The following is a 19,723-nucleotide window of genomic DNA, read 5'->3' on the forward strand; positions in this document are numbered from 1 at the left end:
ACCCCAGTGAACAAAACAGACAGAAACCCTGGTCCCCATGGAGCGAACACTTAATGTGGGAAGGAAACAGATGACAATCATCAAGGGGGAGTCCAGAGTGCTAAGGCCTGAGGAAAGCTTAAAGTCACGCCAGAATGTGGCCAGAACAGTGGGGGGACAGGCAGGTTGGTCATAAGAAGCCTCCCTGAAGATACAACATCTGAACAGAAGCCTGGAGAAAAGCAGGCAGTCAGGTAAAGATCTGCAAGAGGGGGACATTTTAGGCAGAGGGAACAGCACATGCAAAGGCCCGAACAAAGACTGAGCTGAGCATGGTCAATGGCCAGGAAGGAGGAGGCCTGTGTGGCTGAGCCTGGGGTGGATACAGGAATTTGGCAGACAGAGAGATGGAGCAATGGGCAAGGCCAGATCCTGGGAGAAAGGCGGATTTTTTATTCCAAGTGCACGGGGAAGTCCCTAGAAAGATTTAAGCAGAAGTGTGGCACAATTTGACGTGAAGTTTTCAAAAAGGTTTTCTGGCTGCCGTTTAGGGAGCAGATTATAGCAGGGCAAGAGGGACTTAGGGAAGCCAGGAGGAAAATGGTGACGGCCTGGGGATGGAGTGCGTGCTGAGTATGGTTTGGAGGCAGAACCCACAAGTTTGGCAGATGGAATGTGAGGGCTGTGAGGGAACCCCTGGTTTCTAACCTAAGTAGAGAGCAGATGGTGGGCTGTTTCCTAAGGAGGCAGCCCACCCTCACCCTGGCCCCGCCCCGTGCATGCCACGCACCCTCCTGCAGGCGTGGGGTGGGCTCTCGCGTGGTCACAGGGGAGCCACGCGGCAGGTGGCCTGCAAAAGGTGCTGCGTGGTCCTCATAGGCCAGAGGGCTCTGCCGTGGCTTGCCCAGCTCAGGCACAATGACCGGAGCCCCGCGGGTGATGGAGCCCCCGGTGCTGCTGGCTGCCCCTGGCCGGCTCTTGAGGCTGTCCTCGTAGCAGGCACGCTCCAGTGCACGCGTGTCTGCCATCACGTCCAGTGGGTGCACGGGCGGGAAAGTCCTGCCTGGACTGCCAATGATGGAGCGCACGTCATGCTTTTTGGTGCTGGTAGAGGATGTGCTGGTGTCATACTTGAGCGGGGTGCCCTGGGGGAGAAGCAGGCTGTAAGCAGTTTTTTGGCTATAAAATGGGAGCCACATCTCATGCCTCAGGGGCAGTGGCCCAAGGGCTTTGCTGAGCCTAGGATGAGCACACCTGTCACTATTCTGCCTGACCTCTGGTCCTCGTTCCCAGGGCCACCTGGGTGGTTGCAGAGGGGGTGCAGAGATCAGAGGTCAGCCCTTCCTGGAGCAAGCGGGGAACTCTCTGTTGGCCTGAGTTTGCTGCAAAGAGGATCAATAAACCCATGTGGGCAAAAACCCTCCCCCACCGGTAGTCTAAGACCCTCCTCGGTCCAGCCAATGCCAAGCCAGGGAATTCACAGCACCAGTCCCACCACCCCTGAGGCTTAAGACTCAGCAGTCAGGACTGATGTTTATGTTTGTTTTCTGGCCAGAAAGGGGGGTCATGGGCCAGACTGCACCCTGGCCACCTGGGAGTAGGCTCCACCCCATCTAAGCAGGCTTGGGAAAACCAGAAACAGTGGGACCCTGTGTCTTTGCAAGTAACAGGATGCTGCATTGATTCAGGAATATTTTAATTCCTTTCACAGGAAGAGGAAACACTCTAATTTTAAAAGAATATTCTAGAATCAGAGTGGCCTCCCTCTTGGATCATGGTGGACTCTTGCCAGTGGTTCCACAACTGCCCCAAGGCTGAGCCAAAGCTGTGCCTGGTATTTGATGATCTTCTCCCTGGTGCTGTGAGCCTTTACCCAGGCCACGATGCCCGCCCAGGCCAGCCTCCCCAATCCTTTCTACCTAACAGGCATGTGGCCCCCTGGAGGGTTCCCACTCTTCTTCCTCGTTCACATCAGACCACCTCTGGCCACGTGATGGGACAATGGCCCTCAGGTGGTTCCTCACATAGTCGGAACGGGTGGGACCTCTCTGGGGTCTGGGACCTTGTAGGAGCTGGGTGCAACTTGCTGGTGGGAAAAGCGGACACAAGCAAAGACGTTGCAGATTTAGGGACATCTAGACTTGAAGTCTACAACTGCCATTTACTTGCTATGTGATCCTGGGCAAGTCACTTAACCTCTCAAAACCTCAGTTTTTTCACCAATGAAATGGGTCCAGTAAGAGAGCTACTTTAGAGTGTGGTTGTGAGGTGAGGGTTAAGCAAGGGCTCAGGTAGCCCCTGGCCCATAATAAGTATTTAATCAGTGGTAGCTGTTTATGACCCCATTTAGCTCTGCAGCCACAGCAAGCTGTCTGACCTTTCTAAGCCTCAGTGTCTCTACCTATAGAGTGGGGACAATGGGTATGAACCTCATACAGCTGTAAATACAATTAAATGAGGTCACAGACACAAAGCCCCAAGCATGGGAAGTGGGACATATGTGATGCAGACTCAGCATGAGCAGCTCTGTAATCCTGGGCAAGGTACTAAGCAAACTGGGCCTCAGTTTCCCCACTGTGGAGGACAGGGCAGTGCCCAGCAGCCGCCTTCTCCTGGCCCAGCCCACCCAGCTCCTGCACCTGTACCTGTGTGATGGAGCCCTCCTTGAGCGGCCGCGGGGCCAGGGGCAGCTCAGGCGTGTGCCGCAGCTCCTCACGGGGGATCTCATGGATGGAGCGACCAGCCTCCTTCACTGTTGCCACCAGGCCCTCGTGGGCTGGCTTCAGCTTCAGGGGTCCCAGGGCCTCCAAGGGCCGGGCCTTGTAAGCCTCAGCCAGGTCCCGTGGGGGTGGCGGGGGCGGTGGTGACGTGCCCTCGCGCTTCAGGAGCTTGGCTTCCCGGCGAAGATAGTCTTCCTGGGCCTCCACATAGGACCGTGGGATCCCTGCCAGGGAGACAGGGTGCTGATCATCATACCTGCACCCCACCACAACCATCCTAACCTGGAACCTCCACACTGGCAGATTCCAGAGCCCGACTACCTGGGTTTTGATGCTCACTTGCTGGGTGTTCTGGAGCATATTGCCTCTCTGAGCCTCATTTCTTCGTTTATCAAATGGTGATACTAAATGAAACACCTCACCAAGTAGTGAACGTTCAGTGAGATAAGCGAGATAAGAACAGGGGCCATAGTAGCCGGCTCACCACTGACCAGCCAGGAGGACTTGGGCGAGTTACCTGATCTCTGCTCCTGCCAATTGTGCCTTCCTCCCTAAGACCCATCCACAACATGTAAGCACACTTGGGTTTGTGCCAAGCACAGAGTAGATACTCAACCAATGATACCTACAAAGTAAAGGGGTGATGGGTGGTACCTGGCTTTCTTCCGTTGTTTTCATGTAAATAAGAAATGCCCTTGCACTGCACTTCCACCTGCACATGTGTAACTCAGGGACACACGCGTCACGTCCCCTTCCATGTGCCTGTCCTCTGAGGTTCCACAGCACTCTTGGGCCCTCCCTCTCCAGTGCTGACTGTAAACCCCTGAGGGCTTGTTACAGCTGTGAGGGCACCTGGTGGCCGGCACCGTGGGGAGCAGAGGGTGGACAGTACCTTGTGTGATGGAGCCTCGGATGTGGTGTTGCTCTTTGAGATGGTGGGGGCTGTGTCGCTCAGGTGGAATGGCACGGCCCATGAGGCCTGGGAGAGGGAGGGCAAGAGCATCATTACATGGGTTCCTGTACCAACCCTGGGCATGACAGGGGCCAGGTCTACAACCACCCCTCCCAGCAGTGGGTTCCTTCAGCCACCTACAGCAGTCCCCATGATGGTGTCACTGGACCCAGCAAGCAAGCATCCCATCTTTTGGGCCCTTTGCAGTCCCCAGATTGAGACTCAGAGAAACTGAGCCTCAGAGAAACCCAGCCTCAGTTTTCCCATCTGTACAATAGGGCTATCCATCCCATCACCTCCCTCCAGGCAGTGCTGAGAGACACACTCTCTCTCCTACAGCTGGATATGGCTACAACCCAGTAAGCTTGGGAACCCCGAGCATGGGCCTAGCCCGCCTGGCATTTCTGTGATCACTGAAGCAGGGAGCTAGCTGGGCAGGGCACCTACCTTCAATGCTGGCTGAGGAGATGGCCCTGGTGACACGGCCCTCCATCATGTCATAAGTGCGCTTGGGGGCAGCTGTCTCATGGGGAGGTCCTGAGCTACTCCTGCCATCCTCCTTGGAGCACTGGGACACAGACATGCCACCTGGAAACCAGACCATGCTCACAGTGAGGGGCTGGTCCCAGGATGGCTGTGTGCACAGGGCCTGGTACCAGCAAATGGGCTATGGCCAGCGGGAAGGACCCCGCAGTGGCTCATATGCAGACCCTACCACACAGCCCTGCTGATCAGGTGGCTGAGACCTGGGCCCAGCTGAGCCCTCCTGAGAGAATCCAAGGCCTGCCCTCCAGCCCCGGGCCTGATGACAGGCTCTGCCAACCAGTCTCTCAGCCGTTGTGGGGGATTCACGTGAATGGGAGAGCAGGCAAACTTCCTACACTCCCAGCCCAGACCTGTCAGACTGTTCTGCCTCAGGGAGGCGCGTGACTTTGGGAGCCTGTGCACAAACAGGTCTACATGCAGGTGTGTGCGAACATGAATACACATGCACGTGAGCAGAGATGCATCAGCAAAGTATGAACACACAGACTGTGCACAACCATTCTTGTCCATCAACATGGGTCTGCGTGTGTGTGTGTGCAATGATTGTGTGCCTGGCAACTGAAAACAGGGAGGAGGCCATGTGTACAAACATACCTGTGTGCCTGTGTCCACATGCACACATTTGTACAAACATGTATGTGCATTACAAGTCTGTGTGGGGAGAGAAGTGGGCAGGGGGAGGGGAGGAAGAAAGAATGTCTATGGCAGAGGTGGCCTTGCCAAGCCAGGATAAGCCCAGAGGGGCTGGGAACTAAGGCTGAGCTCACTGGCGCCCCCACAGGCCGAGAGTGTGAGTAGCCAGGAGGCAGGCCTTGTGAAGGCAAAGGCTCCCTCTTGCCCATAAGGCTGGGGGCTCCTTCAGGGGGGTTCTCCTTCAAGGGTGGTTGAGTCCAGCACTATTGGAAGCAAACTCAGAGTCCTGGTCCCACCCCTTGGAGACAAGGGGTTCTCTTAGCTAGAGGTCACAACCTGGTGGCGTGTGGGCATACTGTATTGCTGCTCTAAATTCTTTTCAAAATTAATTGCTGATATTTAAACACTGGCGATTTCAGATAAAAATGGAAAAAAAATATATATATATACAAAGGCCCTGGAGAGATTATAAGTCTGGCCAGAGGGCTACCATTCGTACAGGGTGATAGCTGTTGGTGAGCTGGGGGTGCCCCAAGAGACATGATATCTGCTCCCCATGTTGCCACAAACTCCTGCCACCTGACTGCCTTACACCCAGCCTGCTGTGTCATTAGCCACTTGCCCCAGGAAGCATATGAGATTAAAAGCCCTGATTTAAACCCATTTTGCAGATTAGATAAACTTAAGAACCACAGAGTCTCAAGAGCTGGTTGAGGGGTTCTGAGTTGAAATTCTGCCCACAATACTTTGACTGTCGGGCCCTCCATCAGCCAGGGCCCCCTGCCAGTCCTGAGGCTGGCACTGAAGACACAGCTGATGACAGTCCCAAGCCTGTCTCCACCACTTGGCAGCAGAGAGAGGCATGTGCCTAAGCCACATGGTACCTTCTCCACTTCTAGGACCAAGGGGGGCAGTGGGGCTCGGGCAGAGGCAGATGGAGAGGCAGATGCCCATCCACCAGAGGAGAAGCAATTTAGGGCTCTGCAGCTGCCAGCCACTGAGAGAGGCGCCCATTAGCAGCTTTTATCACCACACCCCTGGGTGCCCAAGGCTTCCAGGAAATGCATGTCTCAGCTGTTTATTCCCCTACCCCTCTCATGCTGGGCTCCGTGGCTGTGGCCCCAGAACCTGGAAAGAGAGGGAGTGTGAGGCACTGAAACAGGGGGTCTGGGGCACACAGTGGGGTGGAAGGTCACACTGGTCACCACCCTTTTGTGGCCTGGTGCTTGCCATAAGTGCTGGGCTAGAGGCCTGGGCTCCTGTGCTTGGGCTTCTGCTCTCTGAGCCTCAGTTTCCCCACTATGCTTCTAGCAAGGGTGGCCACAGGTTTGTTTGCTAAACTGTACAGAACTGCAGAGAGGGAGGCACCCAAGGCCAGCCCTCACCTGCTGCTGCGTGCACACCTGCAGGGGCAGGGAGGCTACCACCTCTCTGGTTGTGCTTCCGTGTGTCACCCCAGCCCCGCCTCCCCATGAAACCACCTCAGTGGGCCAAACGCCTTCCCCCCAACCCTGATCCTGGGCTTCCTTTTCTCTTGAGGGGCCAGAAGAGTGGCCGCAGAGAAGGACCTGGATATCACTGTACCTTGGCTCCCTCAGCTGTGCAACAAGAATTAAATCCTTTACCCTGGCTCTCAGCCACTCAAGGCTAATAGGAGGGGTACCGAATCTCGCAGACTGCCTTTAACCCTGACCAAGTTTTCCTGGACCCTCCTCTCTCCTGACCAACTCCAGAAACACCAAAGCCTAGAGTTTGATGGACAAGCCACACTCGAAGGGGCAGGCTTCCAGGACTCAAAATTAACTCAGTGACTTGCAATTTGCACCTTCTATGGTGGTCCTGAGAGTGTGCTGAGGAGGACGTATCCCCTGCGCCCCAGCCCCCAGCATGTGGTCAGCTCCCAAAAGATATCCAAAAGTGACCAGATGCCTGGCTTCCTCCCAGGTTCCCAACAACCCTCTCAATTAGACTATTTCCTGTGCTTCAGAAAGGAGGGGGCAAGGGCCTGGCTGGCCCCAGCCTGCCCTGCTGCCCCTCACAGCTCTAGCGATAGGACTCACCCTCATAGGACAGGACATGGCCCTTCTTGCCCTCGTAGATGACATGGCCCTTGGGCAGGCCGTCCTCCCGGCCACGGTCCAGCCGACTGGGGCTGTCCTCGCCAATGATCCTGGTGATGGTGCCTTTGTACAGGACATCGGCCGGCGTGCCCTGAGGGTATGGAGGGGGTGAGTGCCCTGCAGGCTGGGGACAGGACCTCCTAACAGTTGCTAATGTGACACAGGTATGACTCAGCACACATACATGTGCACCCACCAAATCTGCATGCATGCATACACACATGCATGCACATACAAGCACACACACACACACAGTGTATGTGTTTGCACACACTGTACCCACCAGTGCACAAGTGTTCATATAAGTACTGCTTCAAAAGGGGAGCGAAGCCCACCAAAACACAACCACACAGAACAAAATAATATCAGTAATATTAAGCAGCAATTATCAGGTACCAACTATATAATGGACACTATCCTGAGCCCTTAATATATATTAACTCACTTAATCCTGGAAATAACCCTGAAGCAGGTACTACTATCATATCTATTTCAGATGGGGAAACTAAGGTGCTAAAGGTTAGGTGACTTTGCCCAGGATCACCTGGCTAAGGAGGGGCGGCGCTAGGACTGGGACCCAGGCAGTCTGGTCCCAACCTGTACCATGTAGGTCTTCTCATCAGAGACTTGTCATTCAAACAGCAACAGTAACTAACTGGTGGGGTCGCTGGGGTTTTGGCCCCTGTACCACGCCTATGACCATGTACCATGCACTTCAGTTTCCCAAAACCAGGACAGGGACTCAATTCAAGGCAGGACACCAGAAATATTAGTCTCACCCAGAGTTTCTCAACTTTGGCATTATGACATTATGGGGGCCATCCTGGGCACTTGAAGGTGTTAAGCAGAACCCTAGCCTTTACCCACTACATGCCAGTAGCACACTCTGCCTCCTGAATCTGCTCCCCCTAAGGTGTGACAATTAAGTCTCCCCGTGGATGCAAAATTGCCCAGGACTGAGTACCACTCCCACAGAGAGAGTGAACTCCCGATTAGGGGATGTAGTCAAGCAGAGAGAAGATGGCCGCAGGGATAGCATCCTGCCTCCGGTGACTTCCAACAACATGAGTCTGGACTCAGATGTTCGATGACAAACAGCATTTACCAATGAGTAAAGTCATTGCCTCTTCTCAGCCTCAGTTTGTATATCTATAAAACAGAGGCAATCTTTGCATCTGTGACTCTCAAAGGCACCCAGCACAGACCAGCTGTGCCCAAATAAAAATGTCTCTCTTCTCTTTCTATGATTTCAAGAGCAAATTCGAAGCTGTGGGGGTCCTACTGATATGAGAGGTGGTGAAAGCAAGACGCGCTGGACGCAGATGGGTCTCCAGGACTTCTCAAAGCAAAAGCTCTACTTAGGATCTCCATGCCACACTTTAAAATGTTTGTACAAACAGTATGGCATCAATGGGCCTTGATTTGGGCAACAGTCCAGGGGTGGGCAGCACTCCTCGTAGGAGAGACACAGCAAGGAGCCAGCAACATCCACCATGAAAGGCTCCTCTGGAGGCAACTGATACCAGCAAAGCTCTTGGCTGTGTCTTGGTTAATGACAACTGGGTTTACACTGGGGAAATCAGTAGTCCACAGCTGATGATAAAAAGGGGCTCTCTTGGTAGAACAGAAGGTATTCAATGTTCTCAAGCAACAGTATTTTAGAGGCACTCTGTTTTGTGCCATGAACAGAGGACAGAAACCTTGTGAGGCTGGTGGCCCCTGCCCTTTGGGACGATATACCAGACAAATTCCTGGGAAGGTGGAGATTGTTTGCTGAGGGCCAGTTTCAAGGACCCGTTGCAGCCTTTTGGTGCTGACCCCAGTGAACTTTGCTTCCAAGGTGGGCAGGAGCACCAGGAAGGATGGAGAGCAGGGACTTGCTGGAGCGTCTGGTGGGATGCAGAACAAACTGCTACCCCCTGAGGATACCACTACCCAGAGGCAGGGCCATGCCTCTGAGGACGCTGAGGGAACAGATGGGCCAGCCCACTGCTCTGCCCCCTGGCAGGCCCCATCTGGAGTGGCTGCCTACTCCTCCTGCATGGCCCCTCACACCACGGCCCCAGGACACTTACATGGGTAATGGAGCCACGATACGTGACAGGGCTCTCAGCAGGCACCCGCGTACTGGGGATGCCCTTGGTGATGCTTCCTCCCGGAACCGAGCCCAGAGACGTCCCTGCAAGACACGAGACACGGGCTTCAGGGGTGTCTGTGGCTCTTCCCCAAGCCTAGGCCCAGGCCTGAGAGCTACTTGCTCCTGGTGACTGGCAAGTTCCCCTGGTGTTTCAACACAAAGGCTCCCTAAACGGAGGCAGACAATTGTGCAGAGGGCCTTCTGGACTCTCCCGGAGCTGACTTTTCTCAGCAGGTTTTGGATAAAGAGCCCCATTCCTTCCTCTACCCTCTGAGGAATAGAGAGCAACTGCTGGGCTGCAGAGCAGACTCTGGCCTCACACCCACCCCCCTGCCCTCACCTCTCAGCACAGATGTCTCCTGAGCCGTGGGCACCCCCAGGCTCTCCGGCGGCCCTGCCTGGCCCCGCGGGGACAGCTGCTCCTGCTTCACTCCACTGAAGGGTGCTGGGGACAGGAGAGTGGTGAGCATGAGCCCGTGGTACAGGCTGCAGAGGGTGCCCCCACCCTAGGGGCTGAGGCCCAGCACTGCAGGGACTTAGAGTGCCACCCTGCCCCAAGCTCGGGCCAGAGACCCACACAGAGGCAGCTGCAGCCAAGCCTGGGCCACCAGGTGGGGCTCAGATCCTTACCCAGCTTCTTGGGGTCCATGGCGAGGGGCAGCCCCATAGTGATGGGGCCCACAGGAGCCTTGGCGTGCTCTGAGTAGGGAACGTGGAGCTGCACCGACATTCCCTGCAAGGGCAGAGGTCATGGGGTCACAGGGGGCCCCCACAGTCCCTCCACCACATGCTCCAGCCCAGTCAGGGCCTTGACGCCCCTTTCAAGAGGGCCCCAGAGGTGGGAACCTCAGGATCACATGCAGTTGGGAGGCCTGGAGGTCGAGTTCTGCCCTGTAGTCCCACTGGGTGACTGTGGACAAGTCATTGCCTGTTAGGAGCCTCGGTCCCCTCCCCTGTGCAGCAGCCATCATGACAGGTGTGGTTTAAAGGAAATGGTGCACCATTCATTCTGGGCAAAGTGGGCACCTCATCCCCACCTTGCACGCACAGTGGAGCAGGTCTGGGAGGCGAGGGGATAGCCAGTCACAAATTGAGGCTTACCACCTGCCGGCTGCTTTGTGTCCAGTGCAGTCAACCTTCCATTACACAGAGGGGAAATCGAGGCACAGAGAGGTCAAGTAAGACCATAGTCTGTAGAGCCCCTGCACTTGACTACCCTGGGAATGAGCTCCCAAGGTCCTGAGTGCCTGGGGCAGGCTCTAGCCAGCTAAGATCCCAGTGCTGCCAAGAAGAGATGACCTGGCCCTTTGGGTGTCTGCCCCAGGCAAAACATCATGGGTTCCAATGCCCCCACTTTCTGGATGGAAAGACTGAACCCCCAGAAGAGGAAGGGACTATTCCCAAGCCTCACAGGTGCTCCTAGGGGCTGCCCCTCCCACCTCACCTGGGAGATGGCACCCATTTGCCTCTCGAGGACGCTGGGGTGCTTGGTGGAGGAGATGAGGGGCGGCGGGTTGGAGATAGTGGGTGGGCGTGGCAGGACAGACCGGGCAGTGTCGTGGAGGCCCAGGGGCAGCGGGTGACCTGTGGGGCACATGTCTGTCCTTCTCAGGGCCCAGGAGCAGCCATGCCCCTGCCAGACAGAACCTGGGGCCACTCCCCACCACTCCCCACCTGCCACCCAAGTGGGCACTCACCCACATGTGCCCTTTCCCTCTGCTGCTCTCCCATCCCTGTCCTGCTGAGCTGTGTGTGTCCTTGGTTCAGACACCACTACCTAGGGCAGCCTCCCTCCACCAGCACCTCCCACAGTCCAGCCCCTGCCCAAGCCCCTGAATTCTCTCCCAGACCCCTTCACTGGTCTCCCTGTTCCCAGTTTGCCTCCCGAAGAGGAACCAAAGGGATATTTTTGAAAACTCTAACTGTCTACACCCTTCTCCCGCTGTGAACCTTCTACAGCTTCCCACTGCCCCCACGATAAAGTCTTGACCTCTCAAGGGGCTTTCAGCTTCACCTGACCTGGCTCATCTCTCCCTGTTCACTGGGCACCAAGCTTCCACCATGGCAGCCCGATTCAGCTTCTCAAGCTTCACCCTCTCTTTCCTGCCTCCAGGCCTTTGCACGTGCTGTTCCCTCTGCCTGGGATATCTGGCCCTGTTCTTCTCCTGCTCATTTAGCTGAGTCATCCTTCAGGACCAGCTCTACTTAGGACGGCCTTTGCTGACATCACAGCCTTATCAGTCCCTGGCTGTGCCACATCTATTGCTGGTGGGTCCCAGCAGGACTGGAGATCCAGAAAGGATTTCAAGCCCAGCCTGGCTCTATCTGTAAACCTGAACAGCCCCCTTCCTTCCTGGCTTTCCCTCCACCTGCCTGTTCTCTAGCTCTACGTCACTGGTGCTTCGAAAACAGAGCTCCCACTCTGAGCCTGCCCCTCACTAGCTCAAGCACCTCCTACAGCTCCCTATTAACAGTTGCTTCATTATCAACCCTGCAGATTTCTCAAATCTCAGCAGGTCCCTTTTTTTTCATTTACCTTCATCTCTCCTGCCAGGTCCCATCAGACTCTAAGGTCCTTCTGCATGCAGCTCTGAGCAGTGACTGTGCATTGGCTGGCAGCATGTTGGCTGAGAAGCCCAAGCTCAGGCCGAGCTACTCACCAGGTGGGGCATAGGAGAAGGCCGAGGGGTCAGGGGCGTGCGGGGAGGCCTTGATCACCTCACGAGGCGGAACAGGGAAGGGCAGGCCCGATGTCCAGCATGGTGGCTCCGTGGGTAGCTTCTGGCCCTCGGCTGCAAAGGCTGGGAAGAACACAGGCTTCTCTGCTGAGGGGAGGATGCAGGGTGGTCAGCCGTGCTCAGCCTGCCCCCAGGAATCCCATACCCCCAGACGCCTCTCCTCAAAAAGGTGTTCCCCGTGTTGGCAGCACTGGCCTTGGGCAGGGGTGGGGTCTCAACCAACAGTAATGGAGGCTGCACGCCATTCTGAGACCCCATGACTCTGCTCAGCATGGGAGTGTGTCTTGAGGGGTGGGCTGGGGGTCTTGGTGGCCCTGAGATCCCAAGGAGCTTCTGAGTCTAGCACACCAGGAAAGCAAGGGACCCTGGACAAACTTCCAAACTAGGGAGTGGTAAACGGAGGCCAGGGGCCCACCACCTGATTTTATGCACACGCAGGTACTGGAACATGGCTGCATCTGCACATTATTTACTGTCTGCAGCAGAACTGAGTAGTTGCAGCAGGGCCCATCCAGTCCACAAAGCTTACTTACTGCCTGGCCCTTTCTAGCAGCTTGCTGACCTCTATTCAAGGATGACAGTGCCCAGAGTGGCTTGCTGGGATGTGTGTGCACGTTCCCTGGCGGGGAGGCCAGACACAGGGTGACAGTCACAGCGGCAGCCTGTTTGCTAAGCAGTGTGCCAGGCATTGTGGTGAGCATTCCCAACAAGCTTGGAGGAAGAGACTGCTACTAGACCCATCATACAGAGGAGGAAACTGAGGCACAGACATGTCAATGGGCTTATCTAAGGTCACCAGCAAGTATCTGGCCAAGTCAGGGTTTGAACCCTCAACCTCCTGGCCCATGCAGCTGCAAGTAACCCCAAAGTGGGAGGGTATTGCCCTCCCGGGGCCTCCTGCAGGCCAGCAGTGCTCCAAGTGCTTTACCCACTCTCAAACCCTATAAGGAACTATAATTATCCCCACTTTACAGATGGAAAAACCAAGGCTGGGAGGGGCTGAAGTCACCTGGTCAAAGGCCCACAGCTGGCAAGAGTCACAGAGAGCATCTAGCCTAGGCAGCCCTGCTGGCAGACCGTGACCTTACCCTTTGCTACCCACACTGGCCCCAGATCCTTAGGCCTAGGAACTCCCCACAGACTCAGCAAAAGCCAGGGACTCTCAGTGTTCTCCTGCCGGCCTCTCTGCTGAAATCTCTCCTAAGCTCTGGACCTCTCCCTCGAGAACTGCTGTCAAGCTTGAGGACTGAACCCAGAGTGGGGGTGGGGTGGGTGGAGCTAACTGGCTAAGCTGGGCAGGAAGCACAACTTAGGAACGCCAGAATCCTTTGGCTCAGGGGACAAGAATGGCAGCAGGTGTCATCTCTTGGGCCACCTGCAGATGACAGGGAGGCTCTGAAGGACCATTAGGGCATAGAGGCAGCATGAGCAGCATTAGTGACACCTGCGGCAGGGGCAGTAAAAGCAGGTGTGCTCTGTACCCTCCGTACCTCTCCTAGGAGAGACTGAGCACCCTCTGGGCTTGTGCCCTGCTGAAGTGAAGCCACAGGAGAGGGTCACAGATGGGAGCCACAGATCTTCAGTGTGGGGGTCTGCATGCTTTACCAGCCCCAGTGCAGGTGCCCCCATAGTGCCTGCCCAGAGCACCCTGGGCCTTGTGTGTGCCCCAGCTGCTTTCTGCAACCGGCTTTGGCTGGGGAGGCAAGGGCAGGGGCAGGGGATGGCCTCAGGTGCTGGAAGGGCAGCCTGGGGCTGGGCCAGGTTGGGCAGCTGGCCGAGAGCCTGGACAGAACCTTGTTCCTCCAGCTGGGCCCAGGGGAGCCCGGCTTGGCTGAGCTGCTCCACACAGGAGCCAGGTGGCAGGGGAGGCCTCTGAGAGACCAGAGAGGTAGTACTGTGTCAACTTCATGTATGTGCCGAAGGGCACTGTGTGGCAATCCAGACGGTGTGAGAAATGCATGTGGTACCTGACGCCAGGTGCACCGTCTCCTGTGGGAAGCAATTCCAGGCAACAGCGCAGACTCAGAAACCACTGGTGGCGGCTCACTTTCTCCCAGGACAGGGTCTGTGACTTGGCCCAGCAGGCCTTGGCTGGCCCCATGTGGTGCCTGGCCACCCAACGGCCAGAGAGAGATCTTTCCAAAATATAAATAGCTATCCCCCTACCACAACACACACATTTATAATTCCTCTAACGAAGACTTTCTTGCCCCCAGAAACAAATCCCTATAGTCCTGTGGCCTCCCAGGCCCTATAACCTGGTTTCCTATTTCCCCTCTGACCTGCTCTCTCTCCCCCTCCCCAGCCACAGTGACCTCCTGGCAGCAACTCAAACACACCAAGCCTGCTCCCACCCCAGGGCCTTTGTATGTGCTGCTCCACATGCTTGAAACGCCCTCCCCAGGTCTTCCCATAAGTAACTCCTCCTCTTCACAGAGACCCTTCCCCTAAGCCCCTTAGCCTCACCCCGTTTCGTCCTTTTGCTGTGTGAACTATTCTGAAGTCACCTTCTTTGACATCCTTCTTACAAATACAGCAGCTCCCTAAGCAGGGGTTGTGTCCTGCTCACTGCTGAACCCCAAGTGCTCCCACGTATCACAGATGCTTAACAACTGTCCCAGCCCAGTGGCCACATGATGGCCTGTGTGCTGGTTGCAGGGAGGCAGGCCAGCAGGCTGCAAAGATGGAGAGTATCTGGCAGACCCATGTCACTTGTGGAAAGCATGAAGCCATCCCCCTTCCGGGACAGCCCTGCTCTTTGTCCTCAGACAGGCATGAAGCACCTCCCTCAAGGAAGTCTGTGGCTGAGGGCCAGCCTGGCTTCTAGAGAAGGGGGGCTGCTATACACAATGTGGTTGGGGGTGCAGCAAAGGTGGCTCTGGTTGCCTGACCCCATCCCTGGGCTTGTACTGGTCAGGGAGGGTGGCCTGGGGTAAGCATGGGGGAACCTGGGCTGGGGGATTGGCCCCCAATGCCTGCAACATGCCAACAGCACCTGCTGTATGCCAGGCTGCTTTGGGAAGGGCCCATCTCTGGGGACACAGGCCTGGACTGCTTGGATCTAGCGAGGAGTGGGGCAGAGAAAGAAGATCCAGAAAACAAGAAACCATAGCCTGCCTGTCTCCTGACCTCAAGCCTCTCATGGTGACAATAAAGCATGTTCTGAGAAGTTCAACACAGCTGCTTGGGGAATCACCCCTGCTGAACCCAGTGACCCCGGCCTGGAATAAGGTCAGGATGACAGCTGGACAGGGCAGTGCTTCCTGCCCAGGCCCTGGAGTTGGTGCCAACTGGGCACCAAGCTTCACCTGAGGTTCTAGAAGCTCATATGTAGACTGAATCATATGGAACCAGACACTGAGCCACAGACATGTTTTTGTGTGTGAACCATGCAATTGCCAATAATGAGAAACTAGATTTCACATGAAAAGACAGATTCCTGACTTCCCTGGAAGAACCACCCTGGGACTATATTGCCACATGGTGACTTCATAGCTGAGGCCCCTATGTACCCACTTAGAAAGAACGTGACCTTTCTGATTTGTCACAGTCCCCACCATTCCCTATGGCCTCCCTCCACATTTTATTCATTTACTGGCCCTGCCACACCACTGCAGGCCTGGGCTTTGCAACATCTGCTTTAGAAACCACTGCCCCTTGTCCCCACCCACCGCCGCCCCAGCCCCCATCCTCTCAGCCACAGGGCACACTTACCCTCCTTCTCAGTAGGAGGCACAGGGCTCCTGCTCTTGCCCCGAGGGCTGCTGCTGGGCTGCTGGGGGGTGTCACTCTCAGGCTGCAGGTGCTGTGGCAGCAGTGGGGCTGGTGGGGCTGGCTTAGGGGGAACTGCGTCCTCCTGGGGGGGCTCATGCACTTTGGTGACCTGCTGAGGGCAGTAGGGAGAAGTGAGCATCTTTACAGGCTGTTCATAGGTCACAGAGGTCAGGGAAGCTGTCCAGGGCCCCTGTGTGTGACCAGCCTGGAATGTATAGAAGAGGCAGTGGCATGTCCCAGGGCACACAGATGAGGGTCAAGAGGGTGGGTCTTTGCCCAAAGGCTGTAGAGTGTGCCCCTTGTCCCAGCTGCCTGGCTGGGACCCCTGTACTCCCTCTACTCAGCCCCTGCCCCATACCCCACATCTCTCTGGGCCTGAGATTGGGACTGACAAGTGGGACTGACTGTCTGCACCCAGGGGGCTCGCAGTACAGGCTGGGTACAGGCTGGCCCATGCATCCTGTGCCCCTCACTCAAAAAGCACTGGGTAGCTCAGTCTTTTACGCACGGCCCCCAGCTGCACTTATGAAGCCCAGGCCCACCTCCTCAGAGAGGGGGAGCGTTGGCAGATGCTGGGCCTCCATGCGGAAGGGGCACCTCCAAGAGGTCCCCTGCTTGGCTAGAGAATCTCCCCAAAGGGGCTCATGTTTGGAGCTGCTGAGGCCCCTGCCCTTCTCTCTGAGGTGCCATGACAGCCAGGGGACTTACTGCATTCCCATAGCCCAGTGCCTGGTCTGAGGAGCTCTGGAAAACCCTCGGCGGGTCAGGGTGGGGGGACCGATGCAGCCAAACCAGCCAAGGACCCACACGCACCTCCAAGGGCACTGGGGCAGGCGGCAGAAGCGAGACACGCAGGCCACACGGTTCCCCTTCTTCCAAAGCTCCACCCGCCCACCTGCGAGCTCCCCAGGAGCTGCTCCTGCCTCATCTCCGAGGGGATTTCTACAGGAAGCAGGGAGCTGGCCGGACCCAGCTGCAGGTGCCGGGCTGGCCCATCCCGGCCTGAGTCACTGCCTCCCTGAGCAGGAGGTGAAGGTTGGGCAGGCACAAGTGCTGCCTTGCTAGACAGAGGAGCCCTGAGGCACAGGAAAAGGGCACTTGGGCACTCACGATGGGGGGGATGGCGGCTGCCCGCTGCTTCAGCTGCTTCAGGTCCAGTGGCTTCTGGGGTGAGCCGTTGGCCCTGGTGTCGCTGGCCAGGGCAAGGAGGCTTGGCCGCGGTGACAGCAGCCTGAGGGTGAGACCAGCATCAGGCTGTAAGCTCTCCACCCAGCTCCAGCCCTGGATGATGGGGTTGGAGGGGCCGCCAGAGGGGAGGCGAATGTCCAGGGTCAACCAGGACTGTGGGGGTGGGGAGCAGAGTCAGGGGTTTCTCCCTCCCTCCTCTGGCCCACAAAGGCCCCCTGAGGGACAAGTTGACTCCAACCCCAGCACAGAGGCCCAGGCTGGGAGGCCTACTCTCCTGAGACAGTCCAAGGCCAGTCCCCAAGAAGCCCAGACCAGGACTCAAACCATGCCCAGTCCTTCCCAAGCTGTGGGAGGGCCAGTCAGCTAGATTAAGACTAAGTGAGCTTGGGAGATTCAGGGAGATTATCTTCACTCAAATGTGAGAGGTTTGGGCACTGGGGTAGGGCCTTGGGCATAGAGCTAAGTGGACACTGCTTACTGGAGACAGGAGTTGGGGAGCCAACCCACTTAACCAGAATGTTCTACTAATGGGAATCCTGCTTGCACACCATTTACTGAGCAGCTAAAAGCAGGTGGGCTGCAGGCTTTGTGCAGAGGGGCTGGTCAGCATATACACTGTCCAGCCATCAGCCATGGTGCTGAGCTGGGCCTGTGCACACCTTGTCCTTCAAAGAGAGGTTACTGCTGATATGCACAACTGGGCACCTGCACAGGGCACAGTAGGGCCGAAACACATCCAGGGACAGGGTCACTCTGTCACAGGGCTGCAGTGTTTGGGGTGCCAGGCAGAGCCTGCCCAGGGTGGCTTCTGATCATTCATGGGGGTCCCCTCCTGTAGGATGTCTTCAAGGATTCCCAGGACACCCCAGCAGAGGGCACAGCACCCTTCTGTGATCCCCCTCCGGCTCCTAAAGACCTGGCATGATGTCTTCAAGGCAGGGCTGGGGCTTGTCTCCGCCTCAGAGGCCCTCACCCACCCCCTGGAGCGTCTTTACTCTTTCCCATGACCTGCAATTACCGATCACACAGCAGGTCCAGCACTGTTCTCGGTGAGCACAGAGGAGACCCCAAAACCCAGTCTCTGCCTGCTGGGTCCCAGAGCCAGCTAGCCTACCGAATGGGGTGCACAAGGGCACTGGCCATGGGCTGCGATTGAGCCAGAGGGCAAGACTGAGGCACTGCACTAGGATTCGGCCAGAGCATCCTGGCGGCACAGCGCTGATGGCACACTGCGACCATACTGGCTGGTGCCACAGGTAGACTGCCAGCCACAGCCACTGCCTCCAAGGTAAGACCTGCAATGGCCAGGACAAGGCTCATGACACCCTGCGCACAGCAGCCAGGGCCAGACACCCAGTGGTGAGGAGAACCTGCCGCCTTCTGAAGACGGAGCGGGGCAGACATGTGGCTTAGGTGCCCTCCGCTCTCCACGGTGGTAGGGCCTTGGAGCCACTGCCAGTCCTGCAGTGTCTGCCTCCCACCCACAGGTGCACACACTTGGCTGAGCAGACAGACTAGGTGATGCCTGCTGGGGTTGCCCACAGCCCAGGGGGCAGGGCACCAAGAAGGTTGTCCTGACTTCTGCACACTCAGCAGGCCTCCACGGTCCTCCCCACCTGGCTCACCCTCCCCCCACACCCTTCACCTCTCAACCCCTCCAGACCCTGCTTGTGCCCAGAGGCCCACCTGAGGCCTCTCTTGGAGCTGCTACCCTTCCTTGTTCCCACGGGCTTGGGCCCAGCCCCACCCGCCAGCCACGCTTGGACTCAGGCTCACTGACCAGTCCTGGCACCGATGCCTCTGCCCATCCCAATGTGCCCCACCACCAGCTTCAACTGCCACCAGCCAGTCTCCCTTTCCCTCAGCTGTTTAAACCAATTCCATTTGCATGAAAAGAGGTGAGACAAAGTCCCCCTCTCACGGGTGATCTCCCTGTCAGCTGTCGGCCGGAGAACTGAGAACATGCGACCACACAGCCCGGAGTCCACCACAGGCCACAGCGGCACTGCTCACAACAGCCAAACAGTGCAAACGACCCAGATGTCCAAACACAGATGAACAGATAAACACGATGTGGTCCATCCACACGACGGAATGTGACAGCCATGAAGCAGGAACAAAGCCCTGACACATGCTACCATGTGGATGAGCCTTGAAAGTGGCTGCTGAGTGAAAGAATCCAGACACTAAAGGTCCCCGAGTTGGGGATTCCACGTGTGTGAAATGCCCAGAACAGGCAAATCCACAGAGACAGAAAGCAGACTAGTGGGTGCAGGGCTGGGGCGGTGACTGGGGAGTGAGTGCTAATGGGGTCAGGCTTTCTTCTTGGGTGATGGCGATGTTCTGGAATCAGACTGTGGTGGGGATGGTTGCACAACTCCGTGATACACTGAAAGTGACTGAACTGTATGCTTTAACACCTGAACTGTATCAAGTGTGAATTATAGCTCCATAAAGTTGTTAAAGGAAAAATCTAAAGAATATACTATCTGCTAGTCCATGAAATCAAGAGTTTGATACATTAACTATATTCTTGCTTAGAACAGTAAAATAATGTTATGTTTTATATATGTGTAAAAATAAACATACTGTGAAATACAAACTCTAAAGTTAAAACATAACCTTTGTACCTAGGTAAATATTTTTATAATATACAGAAAGTAAAGTGTCTGTGACCACAAGGACTGTGGTGAACTCAGCCTTCTGTTCAGCTGTGTGCCCCACACTGGCTGCCCCGTGGCTCCTCCTCACCCATCAGATTGCAGGTAGCAGGGGCTATCCCTCAACTTTCTTGGCAGGCACCAACTGGGGGATGCCTACAGAAGCCCAAACCCCTCTTCCCTGAGCCCCCGAGTGAGGCAGGAGCTCAGCGGGGACTGGGACCGGGGCTTGGGGCATAGCACTTCCCAGTTTATGAGAGGTCTGATGCCACCTGA

The 19,723-nt window shown here is 56.4% G+C and overlaps 1 protein-coding gene across 29 annotated transcripts in view; it reads right to left on the reverse strand.

Annotated features, from left to right (window-relative positions):
* Positions 1-19,723, reverse strand: part of NCOR2 (nuclear receptor corepressor 2) — a 200,178-nt gene that overhangs the window by 16,326 nt on the left and 164,129 nt on the right. For 22 of the 29 annotated variants that reach the window (XR_005060254.2, XR_005060256.2, XR_005060255.2 and 19 more), the window contains 12 exons: positions 16,710-16,830; positions 15,540-15,711; positions 11,748-11,912; positions 10,532-10,671; positions 9,718-9,820; positions 9,428-9,532; positions 9,026-9,129; positions 6,891-7,041; positions 4,099-4,239; positions 3,592-3,678; positions 2,625-2,923; positions 770-1,124 (listed from right to left, as the gene is read on the reverse strand). Coding sequence is in view for 26 of the 29 variants with exons in the window: in XM_037014401.2 (XP_036870296.2) it covers positions 770-1,124; positions 2,625-2,923; positions 3,592-3,678; positions 4,099-4,239; positions 6,891-7,041; positions 9,026-9,129; positions 9,428-9,532; positions 9,718-9,820; positions 10,532-10,671; positions 11,748-11,912; positions 15,540-15,711; positions 16,710-16,830 (1,943 nt within the window). In the remaining 3 variants the exon portion in view is untranslated. The remainder of the gene's footprint in view (positions 1-769; positions 1,125-2,624; positions 2,924-3,591; positions 3,679-4,098; positions 4,240-6,890; positions 7,042-9,025; positions 9,130-9,427; positions 9,533-9,717; positions 9,821-10,531; positions 10,672-11,747; positions 11,913-15,539; positions 15,712-16,709; positions 16,831-19,723) is intronic. The other 7 variants (XM_037014385.2, XM_037014409.2, XM_037014410.2 and 4 more) reach the window with 4 other exon arrangements.

This window comes from Manis javanica, chromosome 15, assembly GCF_040802235.1.
Source record: "Manis javanica isolate MJ-LG chromosome 15, MJ_LKY, whole genome shotgun sequence".
Lineage (NCBI taxonomy): Eukaryota > Metazoa > Chordata > Mammalia > Pholidota > Manidae > Manis > Manis javanica.